Source organism: Muscardinus avellanarius, assembly GCF_963383645.1.
Source record: "Muscardinus avellanarius genome assembly, chromosome: 16".
Taxonomy (NCBI): domain Eukaryota; kingdom Metazoa; phylum Chordata; class Mammalia; order Rodentia; family Gliridae; genus Muscardinus; species Muscardinus avellanarius.
In genome coordinates, this window is record NC_137802.1 from 14,520,113 (window position 1) to 14,545,010 (window position 24,898).

The 24,898-nt window shown below is 50.9% G+C and overlaps 1 protein-coding gene across 1 annotated transcript in view; it reads left to right on the top strand.

Moving 5' to 3' along the window:
- Positions 1–24,898, top strand: part of PIK3R6 (phosphoinositide-3-kinase regulatory subunit 6) — a gene marked incomplete at both ends in the record, with an annotated part of 59,488 nt that overhangs the window by 25,197 nt on the left and 9,393 nt on the right. The window contains 12 exon segments of the mRNA XM_080712971.1: positions 958–1,026; positions 2,580–2,712; positions 2,875–2,944; positions 3,732–3,915; positions 5,043–5,211; positions 7,521–7,622; positions 7,784–8,210; positions 8,732–8,810; positions 10,138–10,260; positions 17,694–17,804; positions 24,202–24,289; positions 24,479–24,549. Coding sequence (XP_080569097.1) covers positions 958–1,026; positions 2,580–2,712; positions 2,875–2,944; positions 3,732–3,915; positions 5,043–5,211; positions 7,521–7,622; positions 7,784–8,210; positions 8,732–8,810; positions 10,138–10,260; positions 17,694–17,804; positions 24,202–24,289; positions 24,479–24,549 — 1,626 coding nt within the window.

Genomic DNA, 24,898 nt, shown 5'->3' on the forward strand with positions numbered 1-24,898 from the left:
CAGTCTTGGCTACTTAGTGAGATCTTTCTTTCTTTCTTTCTTTCTTTCTTTCTTTCTTTCTCTCCTCTCCTCTCTTTCTCTCTTTCTCTCTTTCTGCGGGTCTGGGGATGGAACCCAGGGGCATTTGACCTCCGAGCTACACCCCCTGCCCTATTTTTTATTCCTTATTTTGAAACAGGGTCTCACTGAGTTGCGGAGGGCCTCACCTAAGTAGCTTAGGCTGTCCTGAACCACAATCCTCAGGTCTCCGCCTCTCGAATGCTGGGATTACAAGCATGCGCCAACATGCCCAGCTAAGACCCTGTTTCTAAATAAGAAATAAAATTGGTCTGGGGATAACTTGGAGGTAGAATGCCTCTGGGTTCAATCCCCAGTACCACCAAAAAAATAAAATAAAATAAAGGGCTGGGGGTGTAGCTCAGTGGTAGGAACATCTCTGGATTCAATTCCCAGTTTAAGGAGAGAGAGAGAGAGAGAGAGAGAGAGAGAGAGAGAGAGAGAGAGAGAGAGAGAGAGAGAAGGAGAAGGAGGAGGAGGAGGAGGAGGAGGAGGAGGAGGAGGAGGAGGAGGAGGAGGAGAGAGGAATCACTCATCTGAAACAGAAGGCACCTCGAAACTTACATGTATATAACTACTACGGTTTTCAAATGATCCTGTACCACCTCAGCGATCCTGCGTGCCACTCTGCAATCTGCTGTTTCTGGGAAATGCCATCCTCCAGGGAGCCTCCAAGCTGGGGCCTGCAGCCACTTTTCTTGAGCTCTGCGCTGAGTCCGTGCCAGCCCCCGCCACCGAGCCCGCTGCACCCACAGAGGGGCTCCCGCGCCTGCGCACCCTCTTCGGTCCCGGCTGCTCCTCGGGGCACAGCGGCTCGCCTTCTGCCCCTCCTGGCCACCCCAGCCCATACGGCGTCCAGCTCGGACGTGGTGATCTGCCACGCCATCTCCTGTTTTCCAGGCCGAAAGTGAGGACCTCCGGCACGTCATCCTCCCCTTGCTGCACACGCTCATGTACGTGTTCACGAAGGTGAGCTGGCAGCCGGGGTCAGCACTCACGGGGACTCCTGTGTCGCCGGCCGGACACTGGCCTCCCCCGTTAGCGGACACCCTGCTTCAGCCCCAGCAAGCCTAGGAAAACTCTTGGCCTGCCCCGCCCGCTGCACACTAGTTTGTGTGCACCAGGCTCTCCTTCCCTCCCGCCCAGAGATAAAGGTGGAGAGGCCGTGGGGAGGTCGGGCAGTCTTGGAGAAGGGCAGGGAGCAGGAGCAGGTCCTTGGGGTTGTGCACATGTTCCCGAGCACGGATGTCTACACGAGAGAAGACACAGACACGCTGAAAGCAACTTTTAATTAACTTTATTTATTTATTTATTTATTTATTTATTTATTTATTGCAGTGCTGGGGATGGAACCCAGGGGCATTCTACCTCTGAGCTACACCCATAGCCCTATTTTTATTCTTTATTTTCTCCTCCTCCTCCTCCTCCTCCTCCTCCTCCTCCTCCTCTTCCTCCTCCTCCTCCTTCTTTTGGCAGTATTGGGGATGGAACCCAGGGGCATTCTACTTCTGAGCGACACCCCCAGCCCTATTTTTTTATTCTTTATTTTGAAACAGGGTCTCCCTGAGTTGCAAAGGGTCTCACTAAGTAGCTGAGGCTGTCCTCGAATGGGCCTCCTGACTCAGCCTCCCAAATGCTGGGGTGACAAGCATGCGCCAGCACGCCCCTATTTATTTATTTATTTATTTATTTATTTATTTATTTATTGGTACTGGGGATGGAACCCAGGGGTATTCTACCTCTGAGCTACCCCCCCCCCACCCCTGTTTTTGTTTTTTAACCATTTTTTAAAATTTGAAACAGGGCCTAAGTTGCAGAGGGCCTAAGTTGCTGAGACTGGCCACAAAACTGCAGTCCTCTTGTTTCAGCCTCCCAAGTACTGGGATTACAAGTGTGCCTTGTCAAGCCTGGCTTATTTTTTAATTTTTCAGACAGGGTCTCACCAAGTTGCGGAAGGCCTCATTAAGTAGCCTCACTAAGTAGCTGAGGCTGGCCGTGAACCTGCGATCCTCCTGCCTCAGCCTCCCAAGTACTGGGATTACAGGCATTGCACCACCATGCATGGCTCAAAAACAGTTTTTTTATGTTTTGGGGAAAGTAATGAGGGGCTGTGTGTGGTGTCAGGGGTGGGAGCAGGTGGTTAGAAAGAAGAGGAGCGGGAGGAGCCATCCGGGGTCTGCTGGGGTGGCTGGGATCAGGGTGGAGCTCAGACAGAGGTGCGGTGAGGAAGAAGAGGAAGGGGAGGAGGGGGAGGATGGACCTCCAGAGAGCAGCTCCTGGGATCCGAGCCTGGGGAACCGCAGAACCGTGTGGCAGGGCTGGGAGGGGCGCGCCTGGCCCTGGACAGATGTGATGGGCTTCTGTCTCTGAATGCTGGGAAAAGCAGTCCTGCATAGGCCTGGAAAGTGTGCACTTCGGAGAGAGCTGTGAGCCAAGGCTGGCTGGCAGCCCGACCTCCTCTCACACCCAGGACCCTTCATGCCCTAGGGCTCTGGGCACCCCAACTCCTCCCTCTCTCCTAGGCCATAGGCATCACAGAGGATCTCTACAGGAGAACCTATGCCTTCTGCACAAGGCTACTGACCCTGCCCACCCCCTACTGCACAGTCGCCCTGGACTGCGCCATCAGGCTGAAAACCGAGAGGGCCGTGCCGGGTAGGAGCCAGGCATCCTTGTCTCCCTGCGCCGTCCAACATCTGCCCCTTTTCCCCAGGATGCCAGGGAGCTCAAAAATCTCAGCCCCTACCACGGGAAGACAGGAAGAGGGAGGCAGAGAGGCAGAGGCGGGCCCGCTGACGGACATGCTCTGGTTTGTAGGGACCTTGTATCAAAGGACCGTCATTGCAGAGCAGAACCTGATGAGTGAACTGTACCCCTACCAGGAGCGGTGAGTGGCCCCAGAATGGTGGCTGCCTCCAGCCCCTTGGGGTGTGTGGGCCGGCATGACTGTCACTAGCAGGGGGAATTGAGAAGAGCCCCGGCCATGGCAAGAGCTGGATTCTTCTTGGCTGGATTCTGAGCGCCCTGCTCACACACAGAGGGTGCTAGTGACCTGGGGGGAGGCACCCCACATTTCTGCTTTGGGCTACAGCTGGGGGCCTACAGCCACCTTTCTCGAAGGGCTGGGTGTGCTCCAATTTACCAGTCCTCACGGCTCCATATTGCCACCTACCTATAGACTTTGCATTTAAGGCTTTTTTTTTTTGTTTGTTTCAAGGATGGAACCCAGTGGCTTTCTACCTCCAAGCAACACCCCCAGCCCTATTTTTATTTATTCTTTTGAAACAGGGTCTCACTGAGTTGCAAAGGGCCTCACTAAGTAGCTGAGGCTGTCGGGGAACCACGATCCTCCTGTCTCTGCCTCTCAAATGCTGGGATTACAAGTGTCCACCATGCCCGGTTTATTCTTTACTTTGAAACAGGAGTGTCGCTGAGTTGCAGAGGGCCTCACTAAGTAGCTGAAGCTGTCCATGAACCACAATCCTCCTGTCTCAGCCTCCCAAATGCCGGGGTTATTAGCGTGCGCCACCACGCCTGGCTTGAGGTTTTTCTTCGTAGAGAAATTAAGTAACTTGGGGGGGGGAGGGTCTACAAAGCTTTGAGGGTGCCCATCCAGTGGCCCCGCTCCCGCGGTCCTCTTCATCCAGTCCTGGCCTTCCTCCCCCCGCCCTCAGAGTGTTCCTCTTCGTGGACCCGGAGCTGGTGCCGGCCTCGGTGTGCAGCGCCCTGCTACTGGAGCTGGAGGCCGCCCAGGTGCAGCAGACTCCGGAGGCCTGCATGCGCCACGTGGTCTCCCACGCCCTGCAGGCCGCCCTGGGGGAGGCCTGCCACGCGGGGGCACTGCACCGGAAGCTGCAGGTAACTGAGGTCCCGGCCACACGCTCAGGGAGCCCTCCCTGCCTCTGTCCCATACCCCCCAACTCCCGGGAAATCAATAATGAATCCATGCTTACCAAGGAAAACCTGAAAAATGCAGACAGGCGAAAGAAGGCAATAAAAACAACGCAGACAAGCGAAGGAAGACACTAAAAACCACTCATGATCCCGCCCCCCAGAAATAATCGCAATGAGCATTTTGGCATACGTCCTTAACAATAAGGACAAGAATTATAACAGCCGCCGTTTATGGACTGTGGACTGTGTTCTGGGCACTGTTTAAACAGTTTACTGCGTTTTGAAATTCTCCCCATAAGATTGTGAAAGGGATACGATTACCATCGACATTTATAGACAGGAAAGTAAAGGACAGGAAGATGGTCATCTCCCCCTGGCCTCACAGGTACAAAGGCACTGTGCCGGGATTTGAACCCTGACCTCAGATTTCAGCTTAGGTTCAAATACCTTCCAGCCCCACCCTCGCTCCTTTTTTTTTTTTTTTTCTTTTTCTTTTTTTTGGGGGGAGGGTACTGGAGATGGAACCTAGGGGCTTTCTATTTTTCCAAGCTGCACTCCCAGACCTAATTTTTATATTTTGTACTGGAGATGGAACCTAGGGGCTTTCTATTTCCAAGCTGCATTCCCAGACCTAATTTTTATATTTTATTTGAAAACAGGGTCTCACTAAGCTGCTGAGGGCTTCACTAAGTAGCTGAGGCTGGCCATGAACCTATGATCCTCCTGCCTCAGCCTCCCAAGTACTGGGATTACACATGTGAGCCACCACACCTGGCCCTCCATTCCTTTTTTTTTTTTTTTAACAAATTGAAATATAAAATTTGGCAAGTTCTGTACACATGTTGTATGCACATGTATATGTGTGTGTGTGTGTGTGTGTGTGTGTGTGTGTGCGCGCGCGTGCATGTTTTTATGTTCCCATGCTATTGGAAATATGATACATAAATGTTTTCCTTAGAGAATATGTACTTCTAATGGTTGCAAAATATTCTCTTCCATGCATTCGCTGTTACATTGAACTCTGGGCTGTCCGTGGCCCTGAGGACTTGGGGTGGATGGTGCTAAGCGAGGTCTGACGTCCCTCCCCACAGGCCAGTCCCCGGTGGGTCCTGGAGCACTACTTCCACGCGGTGGTGGCAGCCGGGGAGCAGATGGCCAATGAGGCCAGCCCCAACCGTGCAGGACACTTGGAGAGGCTGGAGGAGATTTACTGCTCGCTTCTGGGGCCAGCGGCGGCCACAAGGAGGCGCTGCGGCGGCGGTAAGCGGCAGGTGGACCCTGAGACACCAGACTAGGGGACTGAGAGGACCAAGACAGGGCTGGGACTGTGGACCTCAGAGGGGAGCAGGAGAGCCCTGCTGTACTTGTCTGGAGCCAGCAGGATTCAGGAGGGAGGACAGACTGCACAGCCCAGGAATTTAGCAGGACCACACCTGTAATCTCAGTACTTGGGAGGCTAAGACAGGAAGCTTGAAGGTTTGAGGCCAGCCTCAGCAATTTAGCGAGCCCCTTCAGCACGAAGTGAGACCTGTGTCAAAATAAAAACTAAAAAATAAGAGGGTCTGTAGGTGTAGCTCAGGAGTAGTGGCCCTGAATTCACTCCCCACATACCAAAAAATAATTTTTCAAATGTGTCAGGCATGGTGGCACAGTCTTGGAATCCCAGCACTTGGGAGGCTGAGACAGGAGGATCCCAGGTTCACAGCCAGCCTCAGCTATTTAGTGAGGCCCTCTGCAATTGAGTGAGACCTTGTTTCAAAATAAAGAATAAAAAAATAGGACTGGGGGTACAGCTCGGAGGTAGAATGTTCCTGGGTTCCATTCCTGGTCCCACACAAAAAATTGCTCCTGATCACCACATGGGAACTCCCTCTTTCTATAGCTGGAACAAACCCCGAGGCCCACGGCAGGGCTGCCCTTGGGCTCCACGTGGTAACGCTCAACAGTAACTCTTGTGGGCCTGGTCGACCACCTGGGCCACCCCTATCATCCCAGCCACATTCACGGACCCCCATCTCCCACCCAGACTTGCCCTGTGCATCTGAGTGGCTAGCCAGCACTCCTGTCCAGCCCCTGCAGCTTGGGGGACAGTAGGGGACAGTGACTCCAGGCACAGTGTCCTGGGTGAGGGCCTAGCTCTGCCACTCACTGTGTGATCCGGGGTCAGGGCTTCGCCTCTCTGTGCCAGGCAGTAATTGTCCCTGTTGCCCTGGGGCCCTTGGCATGATCCAGAGATGGTTATATCCTCTGCCAGGTGAGTAGAATAGCTCCTGGCAGGTAACAAGCACTCAGCGAGTCTTGGTTGCTCTCTCCGAAGGAAGCTCTCAGCCTCGGTAGGGAGGAAGCCACATCCTAAGGGCAAAGGTAAGGGTGCCTAGAGCGCAGGCAGAGTTCTGCTCGGGGGGCATGACCACAGTGGACCGCTGGAGTGGTCAGAGGCTGGAAGGCGCTGGCTCTCTCTCCTCTGGACTGCTCGGGGTCCCTGCTGTTTCCGCTTTGCTAATGAGGCCTCCTCAACAAGGCCCACAGGAGCAGACTTGTGCAGTGACTGGATATGGCCCTGAGAGACTGAGGCCTTCCTGCCTCGCTGGGTGTGGGCAGGGGGTGACGGAACCCCTGGAGAACCGGCTTAGCTGCGACACAGTGCTGGGGCCGGGCTAAGCATGGCAGAACAAGCCAGGGGTGGTGGCGCAAGCCTGGAATCCCAGTATTTGGGAGGCTGAGACAGGAGGGTTCCAGGTTCCAGGCCAGCCTTAGCATCTCAATAAGACTCAGCAACCTAGCAAGACCCTGCTTCAAAATATAAAACGAACAGGGCTCCAGGGTAGTGCCGAGGCCAAATGCCCCTGGGCTTAATCGCCAGTACAAAAAAAAAAGTCGGTTGGGAGAAGGTGAGCTCAGACTTTTTTTTTTTTTTTATGGTACTGGGGATGGGACTCAAGGGCCTTCTACCTCCAAGCTACACTCCCAGACCAATTTATTATTATCATTATCATTATTATTATTATTATTAATTTATTTGGTGGTACTGGGGTTTCTGGAAACTCTTCTACCTCTGGGCTACACTCCCAGACCTATTTTATATATATTTTCTTATTTGGAAACAGGGTCTCTTAAGCCAGCGCGGCTGGCTTCGAAACTGTGCGATCCTCCTGTCTCTGCCTCCCATGCCCGGGCATTATAAGTGTGCGCCACCACGCACAGCTTTTATTATTTACTTTGAAACAGGGTCTCACTGAGTTGCAGAGGACCTCACTAGGTGCCTGAGGCTGTCCAGGAACCTCCATCCTCCTGTCTCAGCCTCCCAAATGCTGGGATTACAAGTGTGCACCACCATGCCCAACTCAAATTCAGATGTTTGCAGGAAGCAGGGAGCCGCTGAATGTCCTAGGCAGGGCACAGGGCGGTAGTGTTGGGCCCTGGACCAGCTGCTAGTGGCAGAGCTGGTAAAGCTGGGCTGCAAGCCCAATGAGGCCAGTGAGCGTCCGTGCCGCCCCCCAGGCCCCTTCCTCCGCAGTAGCAGGCCCAAGCAGAGGAGAGGCCTCCGCCTGCCCTCCGTGACCCCACAGCCTGTCCTTCTCCAGGTGACTCTCTACAAGAACGGCCGCCGAGCATCCCCCTGCCCAGCCCCCACATCACCTTCCACCTGTGGACTGACCCGGAGCAGCTGTGTAGGTGACGTTGCCCGGCACCGTGCGTGTGTGCGTGTCAGTGTTTTGTGGCTGAATGGTGTATGAGAATCTTGGCACTCAGGGTTTTTTTTTGGGGGTTGTTGTGGCTGTCGGCCCCAGGTGCCTTCTCAGCCCCGCTGATCTCTCTGTTCTTCCCCCAGGGAAGGAGCTGGTGCTCTTCCTCCGCCCACGGTCCCAGCTGTGCCTCAGCGCTAGCTTGCAGGCCTTGGATCTGCAGGGCCTCGGGCCAGACCCGGACTTGGCCCGGGTGTCCGTGCTGTCCACAGACAGCGGCATTGAGCGGGACCTCCCTTTGGGGCCCGAGGAGCCGCTGGTCCCCAGCACCCCCGAGATGGAGCGGGCCAGCCTGCAGCGCAAAGGGGGTATCAAGAAGCGAGTGTGGCCCCCGGACTTCCTGATGCCTAGCAGCAGTTGGGAGGGGCCCCCAGGGCTGCATCGGAGGACCGGCAGGCCCAGCGGGGATGGCGAGCTGCTGCCCGGGGTCTCCCGGCTGCATACGGCCCGAGTGCTCGTGCTAGGTGATGACAGGATGCTGGGACGCCTAGCCCAGGCCTACCACAGACTTAGGTAGAGTCCGAGAGGGGTCTGGGGTGGCTCAGGGGCGTGGTGGGCTTGGGCTGGGCAGGTGAAGGGCACAGAGGGCTGATAGAGTCAGGAGGAGAGGCCAGGGTGCCATGGGGACAGGCGCGGGTGTTTGTCACCCTTCTATTTTTTGTGTGGGTTTGGGGGTAGAACCCAGGGGCATTCGACCTCCGAGCTACACCTCCTGCCCTATTTTTTATTCTTTATTTTGAAACTGGGTCTCACTGAGTTGCAGAGGGCCTCACTAAGTAGCTGAGGCTGTCCCCGAACCGCGATCCTCTGGTCTCAGCCTCCCGAATGCTGGGATTACAAGCATGCGCCACCACACCCGGCTATGTTTGTCACCCTTTTGAGCCTCATCAGGACCCAGATGGGAAGTCATGAGGGGAAAAAGGGGAGGGAGGGGAGGGGGAGAGAGGGAAGGAGGGAGACGTGGCAGATGTTTTCATGCCAACCCTGCCCTTGCTCTAACCCAGTGTTCACTGCCTGTCTCTACCTGTTGCCAGGAAACGAGAAACCCAGAAGTTCTGCCTCACCCCCAGACTCAGTCTGCAGCTGTACTACATCCCGGTGCTGGCACCCGAGGTGACCCAGAGGGAGGGAGCGCGGGGAGCAGGGCCAGGCGGGGCTGGCAGGGGCACACCGGGGCCTGGCCCCCTCAGCCCCGGGCAGAGTCGCCAGCCTCAGAATGCTGAGCTGGGAAGGACACCGGGCGTCTTTGGGTTCAGAAACCACCACCGATGCTCTGGGGGTGCACACAGCCAGAGCCAGGCTCTCTCTAAGAGACAACTTCCGTGAGTGTGTGTGCGTGTGTGTGTGTGTGTGTGTGTGTGTGTGTGTGTGTGTGTGTTTTAATTTTTTGCTTTGTTCCTAGGGATTAAACCCTGGGGCATTCTACCTCTGAGCTACACCCTCGGACCTTTTGTAAAATTATTTTTTATTTATTATTATTTATTTATATTTTTGCGGGTCTGGGGATGGAACCCAGGGGCATTCGACCTCCGAGCTACACCCCCTGCCCTATTTTTTATTCTTTATTTTGGAACCGGGTCTCACTGAGTTGCAGAGGGCCTCACTAAGTAGCTGAGGCTGTCTGTGAACCGTGATCCTTCGGTCTCAGCCTCCAGAATGGTGGGATTACAAGCGTGTGCCACCACGCCCGGCTAAAATTATTTTTTTATTTTGAAACAGAGTTTTCCTAAGTTGCTGAGGGTTTCACTAAGTTGCTGAGGCTGGCCTCGAAACTGTGATCCTTCTGTCTCAGCCTCCCAAGTACTGGGATTACAGGCTTTTTTTTGTTTTGTTTTTTGTAATGCCGTTCATTGTAAGCGTTTCAGACATTGGTCTCCCTCTCCGTGTCTCTTTCTTGTGCACGCGCGCACACTCACACACCTGCATTTCCTGGGATCGTGTTCAAGGATTTTTCAGGCTGTGGAAGCGCACCGGTCTACTGGAAAGATGGAGATGTAGCCACACATGCGGCTCCCACTTTTTTTTTTTTTTGGTAGTACTGGGGTTCCCTTCTACCTCTGGGCTACACTCCCAGACACCTATTTTTTAAATATATTTTTATTTGGAAACAGGGTCTCTTAAGCCAGCGCGGCTGGCTTCGAACCTGCGCCATCCTCCTGTCTCCGCCTCCCAAGCGCGGGGATGACAAGCGTGCGCCACCACGCCCGGCCCGGCTCCCACTTTTGATTATACACGTGTCAAAGCACTGCGTGTCTCTCCCTGTTAAAGGCTGGCAGGCATTTTTCAGTGTCCCCGGCCAGTGTCCCAAAGGCTCTTTCTGCTACACTTGAGGCTAGGAAACAATGCTAATTTGTCTTCACTGGAGCAAAGTCCAGGCCTCGGAATCTGTCCCCCTGAGCGGCCAGGGAGGGCCTGAAGGTCTTCCCCCGCCCTTCCCCAGGAGCCCACAGTGTCCAGGCCGCCGGAGCTGGGCGAGCTGGCCGCGTTCCTGGGCCGTGCAGACCCGTGGTACGAGAGCACCGTCAACACGCTGTGTCCCGCCATCCACAAGCTGGCAGAGATGGTACGGACGGTCAGGGTACCAAGGAGGGTGGGGTGGGCCCGTTTCAGATACTGCATTTGACCCTTGACCTCAAGAGTCAGCCCCAAAAGGAGATGGGGGGGGGGTGAGATAGGAGCCAGTCCACCCAGTAGTTTTGAATTCAACGGGAAACCTAGCACCTTTGAGCACCTACCTTGGACCAGACTACTGCAGAAAAGGCAAAGGCAACTACTCTTTTTTTTTTTTTTTTTTTTTTGGTGGCACTGGGGATGGAACCCAGGGTCCTTCTACTTCCAGGCTACACTCCCAGACCTATTTGATATTTTATTTGGAAACAGGATCTTTTAAACCAGCTGAGCTGAGGCTAGCTTCGAACCTGCGCGATCCTCCTGTCTCCGCCTCCCAAGCGCAGGGATTACAAGCGTGCGCCACCACGCCCGGCTAAACCACTCTTTTCTAAGGGTATAAACCAATTTTAGCCCTTTTCTGTGAGCTTCCCCCAGGGATCATTGTTCTGAACTGTTACAACCCAAAGTTTCCTGCCTGTTTCTTCCAAGTGGGGGACCGTGCCTAGCACTTCTGGGAGGGTACTCGCTGGTTCGGCCCTCAGGCTGACCCCGGGTCAGGTACCAGGCACAAGTGTCGCTGTAACCGTTTTATAGCTCAACCAGCTGAGGCACAAAGGTTCTAAAACTTGCCCAAAGTAACAAAAGGGGTGGCGGTGTCCCACTTAGAACCAGGCAGCCAAACTCCACGCTGTTCTGTGAATAGACCAATCCGGCACGCCCCAGCCATGGCTGGGGGCAGAGAGGGAGCTGACCTGAAGGCCTTACTGTATTCAGAATTGCACCCTTATTGCTGTCAAAGGCATTGCAGATTTTTTTTCCCCCAACTTGGTAATTTATCTGTAATTTTCTTTTACATAGAGAATTTATTATTTTATTTTCAGCACTGGGGATGGAACCCTGGGGCATTCTACCTCCAAGCTACATTCCCAGCTCTATTTTTAAATTTATTTATTTATTTATTTATTTATTTACTTGGAAACAGGGTCAGTATTTATTTGTTTGTTTGTTTATTTATTTATTTATTTATTGTGGTACTAGGGATGGAACCCAGGGGCATTCTACCTCTGAGCTACACCTCCAGCCCTACTTTTTAGTCTTTAATATTTTTTATTTTTCTTATTTTTTTTTTTTTTGCGGTACTGGGGGTGGAACTCAAGGGGCATTCTACCTCCGAGCTACACCCCCAGCCCTAGTCTTTTAGTTTTGAAACAGGGTCTCAATGAGTTGCTAAGGGCCTCACTAAGTAGCTGAGGTTGTCTGTGAACTATGATCCTCTGGTCTCTGCCTCCCGAATGCTGGGATTACGAGCATGCGCCACCACGTCCAGCGCCACCACGTCCAGCTCCCAGCTCTATTTTTATTCTTTATTTTAAAACGCATCCTAGCTGGGTGTGGTGGCACATACTTGTAACCCCTGCATTTGGGAGGCTGATACAAGAGGATCTAGGTTCGCAGACAGCTTCAGCTACTCAGTGAGAACCTGTTTCAAAATAAAGAATAAGAACTAGGGCTGAGGGTGCAGCTCAGAGGTACAATGCCCCTGTATTCCATCTCAAGTACCGAAAAAGAAAAGAAAAGAAAAAAATAATATATGATCTCACTAAGTTGTGGGGGACCTCACTAAGTAGCTGAGGCCGTCCTCGAACCTGTAATCCTCCTGTCTCAGCCTCCCAAGTACTGGAATTACAAGCATGTGCCACCATGCCCGGTGAAAATTTAATATTTTTATGTAGTCAGACAGTGCATTTTTATTCCTCAGGATTTCTGCCTTTGGAGTCATGCTTTGAATGGCCTTCTCTTCTCAGATATTAAATATTCACTGATAATTTACTCAAAACACTGAGAAATGCCTCGGTTTTTACATTTAAATAATTAGCCCATTGGCAGTTAATTTTAGTGCCTCAAAGGAAGCGTGTAATTTTGTTTTCCCCAAAGGCTTAGCCAGTTGTCCTAAAGCTATTTATTGCACGAAGCATCTTGCCTCACCCATTTGATATACCTCTGTGTCATTTACTCGGTTCTAACATTTGCTTAAGTTTATATCTGGATTCCTATTCGCTCTCTTTGATCTACTCAGTTCTGTACATATTAGCACATCTGTATTTTAATATCTGACAGAGTAAGCCTATGCCACCATTCCTCTTTTACAAAGCTTTTCAGATTGTGCTTGATTATTTTTCTTTCTTAGTAAATTTCGGAACTATATTTCAAATATTTTAAAAATTTTTTAAAAATTTCTTTTGGGAGTCTGATTGGAATTTGGAGGAACATTAGCATCCTTAGTGTATCATTTTTTCCCCCTGAAATATAGTTCTTCCTTTATGAAATCTTTTGAGTTTCTCAAATTATAGTTTTTGTTTTTATTGTTGTTGTTTGTTTTGTTTTGTTTTTTGCAGTACTGGGGATGAAACCCCGGGCATTCTACTTCCAAGCTACACCCCCAGCCCTATTTCTTATTCTTTTTTTTGGGGGGGGGGGCTACTGGGGTTCCTGGAAGCCCTTCTACCTCCGGGATACACTCCCACGGGCTACACTTTCAGACCTATTTTTAAACTTTTTTTTTATGTGGAAACAGGATCTCTTAAGCCAGAGAGGCTGGCTCCGAACCAGCGCGATCCTCCTGTCTCCGCCTCCCAAGCGCGGGGATGACAAGCGTGCGCCACCACGCCCGGCGCCTGCCCATTTCTTCATAGATTTATTCCTCATGTTTGATGGTGTTTCCTGCTGTTGTGAATGGTGTCTTCTCACATTATATTTGGGTAGAACCTGTCGCCAGTATAAAAGGAAGCTATTGCTTTGTGCATATTGTGGTTAAATCTCGGCATGGTGATGCATGCCTGTAATACCAGTACTTGGGAGGCTGAGACAGGAAGATTGCAGGTTCCAGACAAGCATGTAGCAATTAGAGAGACCCTGTTTCAAAATTTAAAAAAATCTGAGGATATCTTTATGACGTTTAGCTGGGTATTAAAACATATGTCCCTGGAAACTTGGAGGGATTTGGCAAGAAGAACTCTTGATGGAGACCTCATTGATCCTCCTTTGTTGATGACTTTTTTTCCCGCCAAGACACATGTAAGATTTGGGGGTTTCCCTCTATCCTTTCCCTTAGCATTAATAATTTGGACAAGTTTATGCTTACTCCAAAAGCAATTTCTATAGATATGGAGAGTGTGAACATTGTGAACAATGAGAGCATTATTAGAACAAATGCATAGTTCCTCAGTGCGACCTTTTTGAAGGGGACATTATTTCAATAAACCAGGTGTAAGAGTCAGAAGAGAGTGCGTGTGGTGGTGCATACCTGTAATTCCAGTACATGGGAGGCTGAGTGAGACAGGAGGATTGCAGGTGGAAGCCAGCCTCAGCAACTTAGTGAGATTCTCAGCAACTTAATAAGACTCTATAAATAAAAACTAAAATGGGTCTGGGGCTATATCTCAGAGGTAGAATGCCCCTGGGTTCGATTCTAGTACCACACACACACACAAAAAAAGAAAGAAATATAGTGGTGCATGCCTATTATCCAGTACCTGGAAGGCTGAAACAGGAGGATCACAGGTTCGAGGCCAGCATCAGAAAGTAGTGAGACTTCCATCAACCTAGCGAGACCCTTTTTCAAATTAAAAACAAAATAGGCGCCGGGCGTGGTGGCGCACGCTTGTAATCCCCGCACTTGGGAGGCTGAGACAGGAGGATCGCACAGGTTCGAAGCCAGCCTCAGCTACTTAGTGAGGCTCTCGGTAACTTGGTGAGACCCTGTTTCCAAATAAAAACATAAAATAGGTCTGGGAGTGTAGCCCGGAGGTAGAAAAGCCCCTGGGTTCCACCCCCAGTACCACCAAAAATAAATAAATAAATATAAATAAAAACAAAATAGGGTTGGGAATGGAATTCAGAGGTAGACTGCCCCTGGGTTCAATCCTCAGTCACACACACACACACACACACACTCACACACACACACACACACACACGCATGGGAAGAAATCTCATAGGATCACATAGGAGTTAGAAGAAAGAAAACTTGAGCTTCGTTTCAACTCTGATACCACAAGCTGAGTTTCCCTAATCCCCAAATTTAAAATCCAAAAATATTCCAGAATCCAAAGCCTCTTTGAGCACCATCACCGTGCCACCGCAGACGATGCCCCGTCCGACCTCGTGCGAGGATGTTTTAGCCTGCTCATCGCCCTCATTGACCAAACACCTGGCAGAGCTGGGCGTGGTGGCGCACGCTTGTCATCCCAGCATTCGGGAGGCTGAGACCGGAGGATCGCGAATCACGAACAGCCTCAGCTACTTAGTGAGGCCCTCTGCAGCTCAGTGAGACCCTGTTTCAAAATAAAGAATAAAAAGTAGGGCTGGGCGCGCTTGGGAGGCAGAGACAGGAGGATCGCGCAGGTTCTAAGCTAGCCGTGCGCGCTGGCTTAGGAGACCCTGTTTCCAAATAAAATATAAAAAATAGGTCTGGGAGTGTAGCCCGGAGGTAGAAGGGCTTCCAGGAACCCCAGTACCACCAAAAAAAAAAAAAAAAAAAAAAGAAAGAAAGAAAGAAAGAAAGAAAGAAAGAAAGAAAGAAAGAAAGAAGTAGGGCTGGGGGTGGAGCCTGGAAGTAGAACGCCCCTGGGTTCCATCCCCAGTACCGCAAAAACAAACAAACAAACAAAACACCTGGCAGAACAACCTAGAGGGGAAGGTTCATTTGGCTCCTAATCTTAGAGGGCTCCGTCCATGGGTGTCTGGCTCCAGGGCAGGAACAGCGGTAACCCTAACCCCTTCCATCCATGCCCCAACTCTGAACCTTGCCGTGTTGGAGACCACGCTGTCAGCATATGAACCCTTGGGGGGACATCTGAGCCCTAAGAGATGGGCTGTAGTCAAAATGCAGCAGCACTAAACACTATGGATAATATTACCTCCAGGCTATGTGTTTAAGGCACCTATGAGACTTTCACCTTTACACTTTGACCCCAAACACATTATCTATATGCAAATAATCCAAGATCTAAAAAAAAATTCTTTTTTTTTTTTTTTTGTGCAGGTCTGGGGCTGGAACCCAGAGGCATTTGACCTTTGAGCTACACCCCCTGCCCAATTTTTTATTCTTTATTTTGAAACAGGGTCTCGCTGAGTTGCAGAGGGCCTCACTAAGTAGCTGAGGCTGTCCGCGAACCACGATCCTCCGGTCTCAGCCTCCCGAATGCTGGGATTACAAGTGTGCACCACCAAGCCTGGCTAAAAATTCTTAAATTTGGTCCCAAGCATCCCAGATAAGGGGTACCCATCCTGCATCTCATCCTGTGTTGATGTCTGCTCTGGGTGCTCAAAAACCCCCATCGCTATGCTAGGCAATTATTCAGCGTTGGGAGAGGCCTGGAGGATAAGCCACTAAGTACATTCCAGTAACTTGCAAACGTTAATTAGTTAATAAATCAGATAAGGTCTCACTGTATTGTCAGCCTGGCCTTGAACTCCTGATCCTCCTGCCTCAGCCTCCCAAGTAACTGGGATTACAACCCACAACCTCAGCTCCCTGGCTCTGGGGAAACACCAATCTCAGGACTGTAAATCATAAACAGACTCAAGTGTTCTTTATCTTCTTAGTATCTATATGAATCAGACAATTATTAACTATATTTTTGTCTCAAATGCTGCAGACTCCTCCTGGACCTTCCCTCTCAGCCCATCATTCGGTCTTGGTAACCTAAAATTAACAAACTTTATCTGACTTATAATTCACTGATTAGTAGATCCAGAGACCACCAGAGCTAAAGGGCATCAGGCCAAATGGTTCAACCTTTTGGGGAATTCTTTATCTATTTCTTTCTCTCTCTCTCTACCTCTAAGCTACAAACCCAGCCCTATTTTATTTTTTTATTTTGAAATAGGGTCTTTAAGGAGTTGAGAGGCCTACTAAGTAGCTGAGGCTAGCCTCAATCCTGCGATCCTCCTGTCTCAGCCTCCTAAGTACTGGTGAAACGGGGTTTCTTGAGAGGAAACACGGCGTTTCCTTACCGGATTCTTGTCTGCGGCGAGCGAAGAATGACACCCGCAGACGGCAGGAAGGGGAGCAAGAAGTTTATTGTAAGGGCTGTCGGGACTCTGGTGCCCAGCAGCTGCCTTCAGGACAATACTTGAGGGTATCCCAGGCCAAGTGCCTTCAGTTGCAAGCTGCTTTCTCCCAGAGTCCACGTGAGCTGCCAGAAAAGAAGTGCAGGTCACCCCTAGGGACCCTGGTCGGCCTTGATGTCCAGTGGAGGCCTTCAGGTCACTACCCGAGTGTATCCCGGGCCAAGTGCCTTCAATTGCACCCTGCCTTCTCTCAAAGCCAACGCGACCTGCAAGAGAGAGAGAAAAACTCCCCAAAGGGGAGGGGTTCCCAGAGCGGGTAACCGTCCTGGTGACTGGTCTAGGGGTTTATATATCTCTGTAAGTCCTCTGTTACTTGGAGTCTGGGAGGCAGTTATTAAAATTTGCATAGGGTATTTGCTTGTCCTTGAGGGGTCTCCTTTCAGTAGAGGTGTCAGACTTGCTCCAGGGATGTCTCCTGGGTTTTTTGATTAGTAAACAGATGGTTTTGCGAAGCTTTGGTCCTTCTTATCTCTGAACCTTGGAAGGGCTGGTCTCTTTTTAGGAGCCTTGGAAGTTAATTAGTATTCATGGCCCCTCAGGAAATTAAGTTTTTCTACCGAGGCCTCTTCCCTACCTGCCTACTTCTTTTTCTACCTCCTCACTGGGATTAAAGGTGTGCGCCACCATGCCCAGCATGGTTCAAACTCTTATTTTTCCATGAAGGAAACTCGGGTCTCAAAAAGTTTGAATGACAAGCCGGGCATGGGGGGTGGGTGCACACTTATAACCCCACCATTCAATCTTATAACCGGAGGATCACGGTTTGTGGCCAGCCTCGGTGACTTAGTGAGGCCCTTTGCAACTCAGTGAGACCATGTTTCAAAATAAAAAATAAAAAATAGGGCTGGGGGTGTATCTCGAAGGAAGAATGCCCCTGGGTTCCTTCCCCAGTACAAAAAAAAAAAAAAAAAAAAAAAAAAAAAGAATGACTTGACAGGCTTCCTGGATAGTGAGTAGGCAATCCAAACCTAAAATCCCATCGGGTTCTGTCATCGTTATACATTCAAACATCTTGCCTATCCCAAGCCCCCAGCACGGTGCCTTACACATTATGGGCTCAATAGGTCTTTGTAGAATTAAAATGAATAAGGTTCCCTGGGGAAGGGGGAGGTCACAAACGTCTGGAGTGTATTGAAGGACCAGCTGGATTTGTCTACCACGGAGGGTATGTGGGGGCTTTGGAGTGTTTCTATTAGGAAAATATAGCAGCGTGGAGGGAGGTGGCTGAAGATGTCTCCATCCCCCTTTCAGCCTCCCTGCCTGGACACTTCCCGGACCGTGGACCCCTACATCCTGGATGTTATCACCTACTATGTTCGCATGGGTACCCAGCCCATCTACTTCCAGATCTATACAGTCAAGGTAAGCCTTCCCCCTGTGCTTCCCAAGGACAGCACAGCCGCCTGCTGGACCCCAGGTGCCCGCCACCTAACTATGCTGGCTCTGGGGACACTGGCGGGCAGACAGCAAATTGTGATCACACCCAAACGTTCTGGGTTAACAATCTCTTCCTCCCTCCCTCCCCCCCCCCCTTTCTTTCTTTCTTTCTTTCGCGGGTCTGGGGATGGAACCCAGGGGCATATTACCTCTCTCTGAGCTCACCCTCTGCCCTATTTTTTATTCTTTATTTTGAAACAGTGTCTCACTGAGTTGCGGAGGGCCTCACTAAGTAGCTGAGGCTGTCCGCGAACCGCGATCCTTCTGTCTCAGCCTCCCGAATGCTGGGATTACAAGCGTGCGCCACCATGCCCGGCTTCTTCTTTCTTCTTCTTTTTCCTCCTCCTCCTCCTCCTCCTCCTCCTCCTCCTCCTCCTCCTCCTCCTCCTCTTTCTCTTTCTCCTCCTCCTCTCCCTCTTTCATTCTTTTTATTTATTTGTGTGTGTGGGAGACTGGAGATTGAACCCAGAGGCATTCTGCCTTCAAGCTATACTCCCAGCCCTTTTTTATTTTTTTGTTTTGAAACGGGGTCTCTCTAGTTTGCCGAGAGTCTTGCTAAATTGCTGGGGATGGTCTTGAAGCTGCCATCCTTCTGTCTCAACCTCCCAAACGCCTTATCTTCTTAGTCTGGATGGATGAATCAGCTAGTGGTTGACTTCTAGGACGTCAGACCCAAACGGAGGTTGGGACCAGGGACAGGCTGCCGAGTCTCCGGCGGCAGCTTCCCATCGCCCCACGGCCCATTTTCTCCCCCGCCACACCTCTCTTGAGCCTCTGGGGACCTCGTGGCTGCACGATCTCACACACACACCATCCCCTGCTGCCTCCGCCTTCCCTGTTAGCCAGCCTCTTTCTTTGGAACCATCCTTCACTTTCCTTGCAACCCTTTCCTATTCTCTCCCCTCCGGGGAAAACTCGAGCTCAGCACATGCTACCTGGGCCCTACCCCGTGCTGAACATGGGCTTTGGAGCACCACCAGGGGAAACACATTCCAGGCTACCCTAGCTGGGTCCCCGGAGCTCCGCTGGCAAGCGCCCCATCTTCACCACAAGCCCCTCCCTCTGCGGTGCAGACTGGGTGGAAAAGAATTTCCGAGACAAAGGGGAAAGCTACAGACAGAGATGTATTCAGGAAAGCAAGAAAGGCACAGTCCAAGGAGAATGCGGGCCATCTCCCGACCCCGGGGGCGCTGGGGGTGCAGGGCTCTTCTGTCCTAGAAAAATTTGTAAGTAGGGAGCAATCGGTGGGCGTGTTGGGCCGGTGGGCGTGTTGGGCCGGGCACTGAGCTCAAGTCCTGTGATCCTGGAGAACAGATCAGGCCCTGGCCCTCTGGTTCTTCTTAGGAGCTTCACGCCAGCATTGTGTGGTTGGTGGAAAACATGTGAGTTGTACCCATATCATTGGGCTTTGAACAATGTCTTTCCCTAGATGCCCCCCCTCCCCCCGCCCCAGGTACTGGGGACTGAACCCAGAGGCATTCTACCTTCGAGCTACACCTCCAGCTCTATTTTTTATTCTTTATTTATTTGTTTATTTTTATTTTCTTGGTGGTACTGGGGGTGGAACCCAGGGGCTTTTCTATCTCCGGGCTATACTCCCAGACCTATTTTATACTTTATTTTGGAAACAGGGTCTCACTAAGTTGCTGAGAGCATCACTAAGTAGCTGAGGCTGGCTTCAAATCTGTGTGATCCTCCTGTCTCAGCCTCCCAAGTGCTGGGATTACAAGTGTGTGCCACCGAGCCTGGTTTATTCTTTATTGTATTTTATTTATTTATTATTATTATTATTATTATTATTATTATTATTATTATTATTATTTTGGTGGTACTGGGGATGGAACCCTTCTGCCTCCAGGCTACACTCCCAGACTTATTTTATATTTTATTTGGAAACAGGGTCTCTTAAGCCAGAGGGGCTGGCTTCGAACCTGCAATCCTCCTATCTCTGCCTCCCAAGCTCGAGGATTACAAACGGGGATTACGAGCTTGCACCACCATGCCTGGCTTATTCTTTATTTAAAAATAGGGTCTCATTGAGCTGCAAAGGGCCTCACTAAGTAGCTGAGGCTGGCTTCAAACCTGTGCAATCCTCCTGTCTCAGCCTCCCAAGCGCAGGGATTACAAGCGTGCGCCACCACGCCCGGCTTCCTAGATTCCTTTATCAATCTAAAAATACATTCTGTAAGCTAACAAAATATATGTGCACCAATCAACTGGACTTAGAGTGCTCTGAGATTTACTAGACCTTTGAAGAGTTTGGGCTTGGAAAAAAAAAAAAAAAAAAACAGGCCTTCCAAGGGGAAGGAGGGGGTGATTCTAGAGTTTTTTTTTTTTTTAATTTAAAGCTACAGTCCCTCTTTCCTTCTATGTTTGTCTCCTTTTTACATATTTCTTTTATTTCAATTCTATACTATTTCACAACCAACCATATATATCTCAGAATTCCCCTCTTTTCACGGCTAGGTAAGATATTAGGGTCACTTTCTTTCTCCCCCAAACTTTCTTTTTTTTTTTTCTTTCAGTACTGGGGATGGAATCCAAGAGTATTCTACCTCCAAGATATATCCCCAGCCCTATTTTTTATTCTTTATTTTGAAACAGGTCTCACTGAGTTGCAAAGGGCCTAACCAAGTAGTAGCTGAGGATGCCCTCGAACCGCGATCCTCCCGTCTCAGCCTCCCGAGCGCGGGGATTACAAGCGTGCGCCACCACGCCCAGCTTAAAGCTTCTTTCTTTCTAACTTTATGTTCTGTTCATCCAAAGGTCCAACCTGTTCATAGCCCCACAGTGCACCACTGCCATAGACGTGGACATAGTTATATTTTCCCAAATGCTGCTGAAATCCCAGTTAATATTTGCCTGACTCCCCAGCACACAGGTTAGAGAAGACCCGCTTCCCCTCTCCCACCCTGACGTGTCTCCAAGCACTGGGAATTGACTTCAGCCATCTTACTAACTCCTGGTCTTCAGTCTGCTGTCTGAAATAAAGATATATATTTTTTTATCACCTTCCTGGTCTTGACCTACATGGCCAGATTTAGATCATTTACTCCAGTTCTCAAATGCAAAATAAAACAACACAACACACACACTGATGCTTCTCATGTGGGCAAAGGAAATAGACATTTCAGCAATACAAATAACAAAATTAAAGATTCGGCATCTGCCGGGCGTGGTGGCGCACGCTTGTAATCCCTGCGCTTGGGAGGCGGAGACAGGAGGGTCGCGCAGGTTCGAAGCCAGCCTCGCTGGCTTAAGAGACCCTGTTTCCAAATGAAAATTAAAAAAGTATAAAATAGGTTTGGGAGTGTAGCCCAGAGGTAGAAAGGCTTCCAGGTACCCCAGTACCACCAAAACAAAAAACAAAACAAAGATTCGGCATCCATCCATGCCCTCAGCCCAGGGTGGGCCACCAGGAGCATGCCACTATAGCTGCACAGCTGGGTTGCAATGAGGGAGGATGCCCGCCAGGGGGAGCCAGGGGCACCTCTGCAGGAGGCCACTAGGAAGCCCTCATTTGGGGACCCGGGCTGTGGTTAGGGGACATGGCGGAAGGTTTCCAGAAAGCAAGGCTTTGTTCTGGATTGGGTCCTGGCTGGAAACGGGAGTAAGTCTATGACTGGGAGTCTCGGGAATTCTAACTGGCGAGTTTAAGGGATCAGTTTAAGGGATTGCTGGCGTAGGAGGGCAGGGGACCGGCGGCAGTGTCCCTGTCTCTGCCTCTGGAAGTGATTGTAAATTGGCCTGGTTTTTGTCTTGAGCCATCGTGGTCCCACAGCATGGCTGGCATGTCGGCTAGGAATGCCGGCATCTGTGAAGCTATTAAAGGTCAAGAGGACGCAGCCGCTTGCATGGTGGCACATCTACCCAGTACTTGGGAGGCTGAGACAGGAGGGTCGCAAGTTCCAGGCCAGCCTTGGCAACTTAACAAAACCCTCAGCAACATAGTGAGACCCTGTTTCAAAATGAAAAGTATGTATGTATATATATATATATGGACTGAGAGTGTAGCTCAGAGGTGGAACGCCCCTGGGTTAAATCCCAAGTATACCCCCCCCAAAAGACACACCATGTGGGTGTGTCTAGCTCCCAACTTTTTTTTTTCCAGGTCTGGGGATGTAACCCAGTGGCATTCGACCTCTGAGCTACACCCCCTGCCCTATATTTCATTCTATATTTTGAAACAGAGTCTCACTAAGTTACGGAGGACCTCACTAAGTAGCCGAGGCTGTCCGCGAACCACGATCCTCAGGTCTCAGCCTCCAGAATGCTGGGATTACAAGCGTGCGCCACCACGCCTGGCCTGCTCCCAGCTTTTAGAGGGGGCCACATCCCTGTACTCAACCTTGGGCCATTCTTCCATGTTTTGGGGACACTTTCCCCCCAGCCATTTGGGGTCTGTTGTCTGCCTCCCTACCCTGAAGGCTCCCCAAGGTGAAACCAGCTCTCCCCAGCCCCGGCCCTCCTCTCTCGGCTCCAGCTTCTCTGTGGACACTGAAGGAGGAGCTCCCCTCTCTGGTCCCCACCCTTCTGTGTGTCTACAGGAAACTTTTCGCCCCTTCCTGTTTTCTCTCTTCCTGCCCTCCTCATTGTCACGGTGGGAGATGTGTTCCGGGGACCCTGTCGGGCTCCCCGAAACTGCTCCAGTGGGAGGTGCAGCTGCAGGTTCTAGTTCTGAGCTACGTATAGAAAACACTAGCCCAAACTCTGTAAGCTTAAACAATTTTATTATTACAAAGACGGAAAGACAGAACAGAATTTAGAATAAAGCACTTCGCCATAGACCTAGTGGGGTGACTTGTACAGAAGTCACCGGAGGTTCCTTTGGGTCCAACACATTTTATACCCAGTCTTCTGACCAGACTAGATCTGCCCTTCCTCCGGGGCAGGTCTTTTGATGTGGAGATTCCTTCCTGTAGACCTGCCCTATCCCCCCCACCCCAGACCCCTGGGTTGTTGGTTACACCCAAAAAAAGTATTCGTTGATTATCAGAGCCTGGGATCCTTTCATTTATCTTTAAAATGTAAAAGACCCCGGACTTTCTCTATTTTCTGTTCTCTTGCTAATCACCCTTGGCTCCTGGAACTCTGCAGCCCTTTCCCTGAAACTTCTGGCCTTGTTTTAATACTGAAGTTATTTTCAGATACATTTTGAAAATATTTCCCAATACCGGTACATGCATACATTTTAAAGCCCTTTTCAGCCGGGCATGGCGGCGCACACTTGTAATCCACCCCCCCCCCCCCTTGGAAGCTTGGGAGGCAGAGACAGGAGGTTCGAAGCCAGCCGCGCTGGCTTAAGAGACCCTGTTTCAAAAAATATAAAATAGGTCTGGGAGTGTGGCCCGGAGGTAGAAGGGCTTCCAGGAACCCCAGTACCACCAAAAAGAAAAAAAATAATAAATAAAGCTCTTTTCCAATACTGGTACACTCATGAGACTGCAATGGTTGCTGGGTCACTTGGGTTTTCAATAATGATTTCTCTGACTTTTTACAAATAGTTATATGTCACTTAACAAGGGGGAGAGGTTCCGAGAGCTTCCTCGTTGGTTGGTTATGTTACCGTGAAAGCATCATGTGCAGGTGTTTACACGAATCCGCACAGGATAAGCCAGTCGCTTGATGGAACAATCGAGAACAATCGAGAAACTTTAGGAAACCTGAGCTGTGTGAAGTTGCCGCTGGAATTTCAGGGCACCTTGCTTTCAGTGAGCTGGTGTATGTATATATACGAAGTGCACTCTAAGTATCACCCCAAACTTACTGGGTAATCATATGCTTTTAAGGGGAAAAAAAATTATCTAGCACCTCCTGGGCGCTTCAATTGTTTGTTTGTTTGTTTATTTTGCAGGTCTGGGGATGGAACCCAGGGGCATTTGACCTCCGGGCTACACCCACTGCCCTATTTTTTTATTCTTTATTTTGAAACAGGGTCTCGCTGAGTTGCGGAGGGCCTCACTGAGTAGCTGAGGCTGTCCGCGAACCGCTATCCTCCTGTCTCAGCCTCCCGAATGCTGGGATTACAAGCGTGCGCCACCATAGCCGGCTTGCAATATCCTCTTATAGGACCAGTGTTGTGTATGCATTCCGTTTTTACCCAAAATCGGTTAAATGGCATGTGCCTATCTATTACATTGCTGTAGAGATGTATGGAGTCAGAGCCAGATGGTCATTCATTCCATGTGTCTGGAAACCTGGCTTGCCAGGGTGGGTGGAGGCAGCCGCTCCAGTTCTGGGCCTCCTGGACTATGGCGTCAGGGAGGCCGCCTTTTCCATCTCTCCCCTCTTCCTTCCCTCCTCCACCCCTTCCTCTCTCCAGATCTTCAGCGACCTGAGCCAGGACCCCGCAGAGGACGTCTTCCTCACTGAGCTGAAGGTGATGATTCAAGACTCCAAACTCGCCAAAGGTGAGCCTCTGCGGCCCGGTCCCCAAAGCTCACCTGGCTCCGCTTCCCCCAGTGATGCCCCAGTGTGCATCCCAGCTCCCCCACACCTCTGCGGTCCTCCGGGGACCAGGCTGCCTCTCCATCCAGGGAGGCAGGATGCCCCAAGAGGCCGGGGCCTCACCTCTCCGGCCTCCTCCCATCTTCTCTCAGATGGCTCTTCGCCCAGGAGAAGAGGAGTGGCCGAGGGCCCAGGCGCGGAGCTCTGCTTGTGCTACCAGAAGGTCAGTGCGCATGCTCGCGGCCGGGAGGCACCTGGACGGGGCGGGGGAGGGGATGGGAGCCCTTGGGGCAGAAGGAAACCTCCCCTTTTCCTGAAGCTGCCCCAAGTTCTCAGCTTTGCAGGGTTTTGCAGAGATGGGGGGGGGGGGTCATGGTTGACCTGAAGCCTGTATTCGAGGGCTCCCCCTGGCTCCAAAACATCTCCCTCACTAGCGGAGTCGCTGCTTGACTGGCCCCATGGAGACTCTTCCCTCTGGGAGCCCGAGGCTGCCTGCGACGGTGGGGCTGGGGCAGGAGGACCCTCTGCCTTTCTCCACTAGTCCCTTACAGGAATCAGTGACCCTGGCCAGG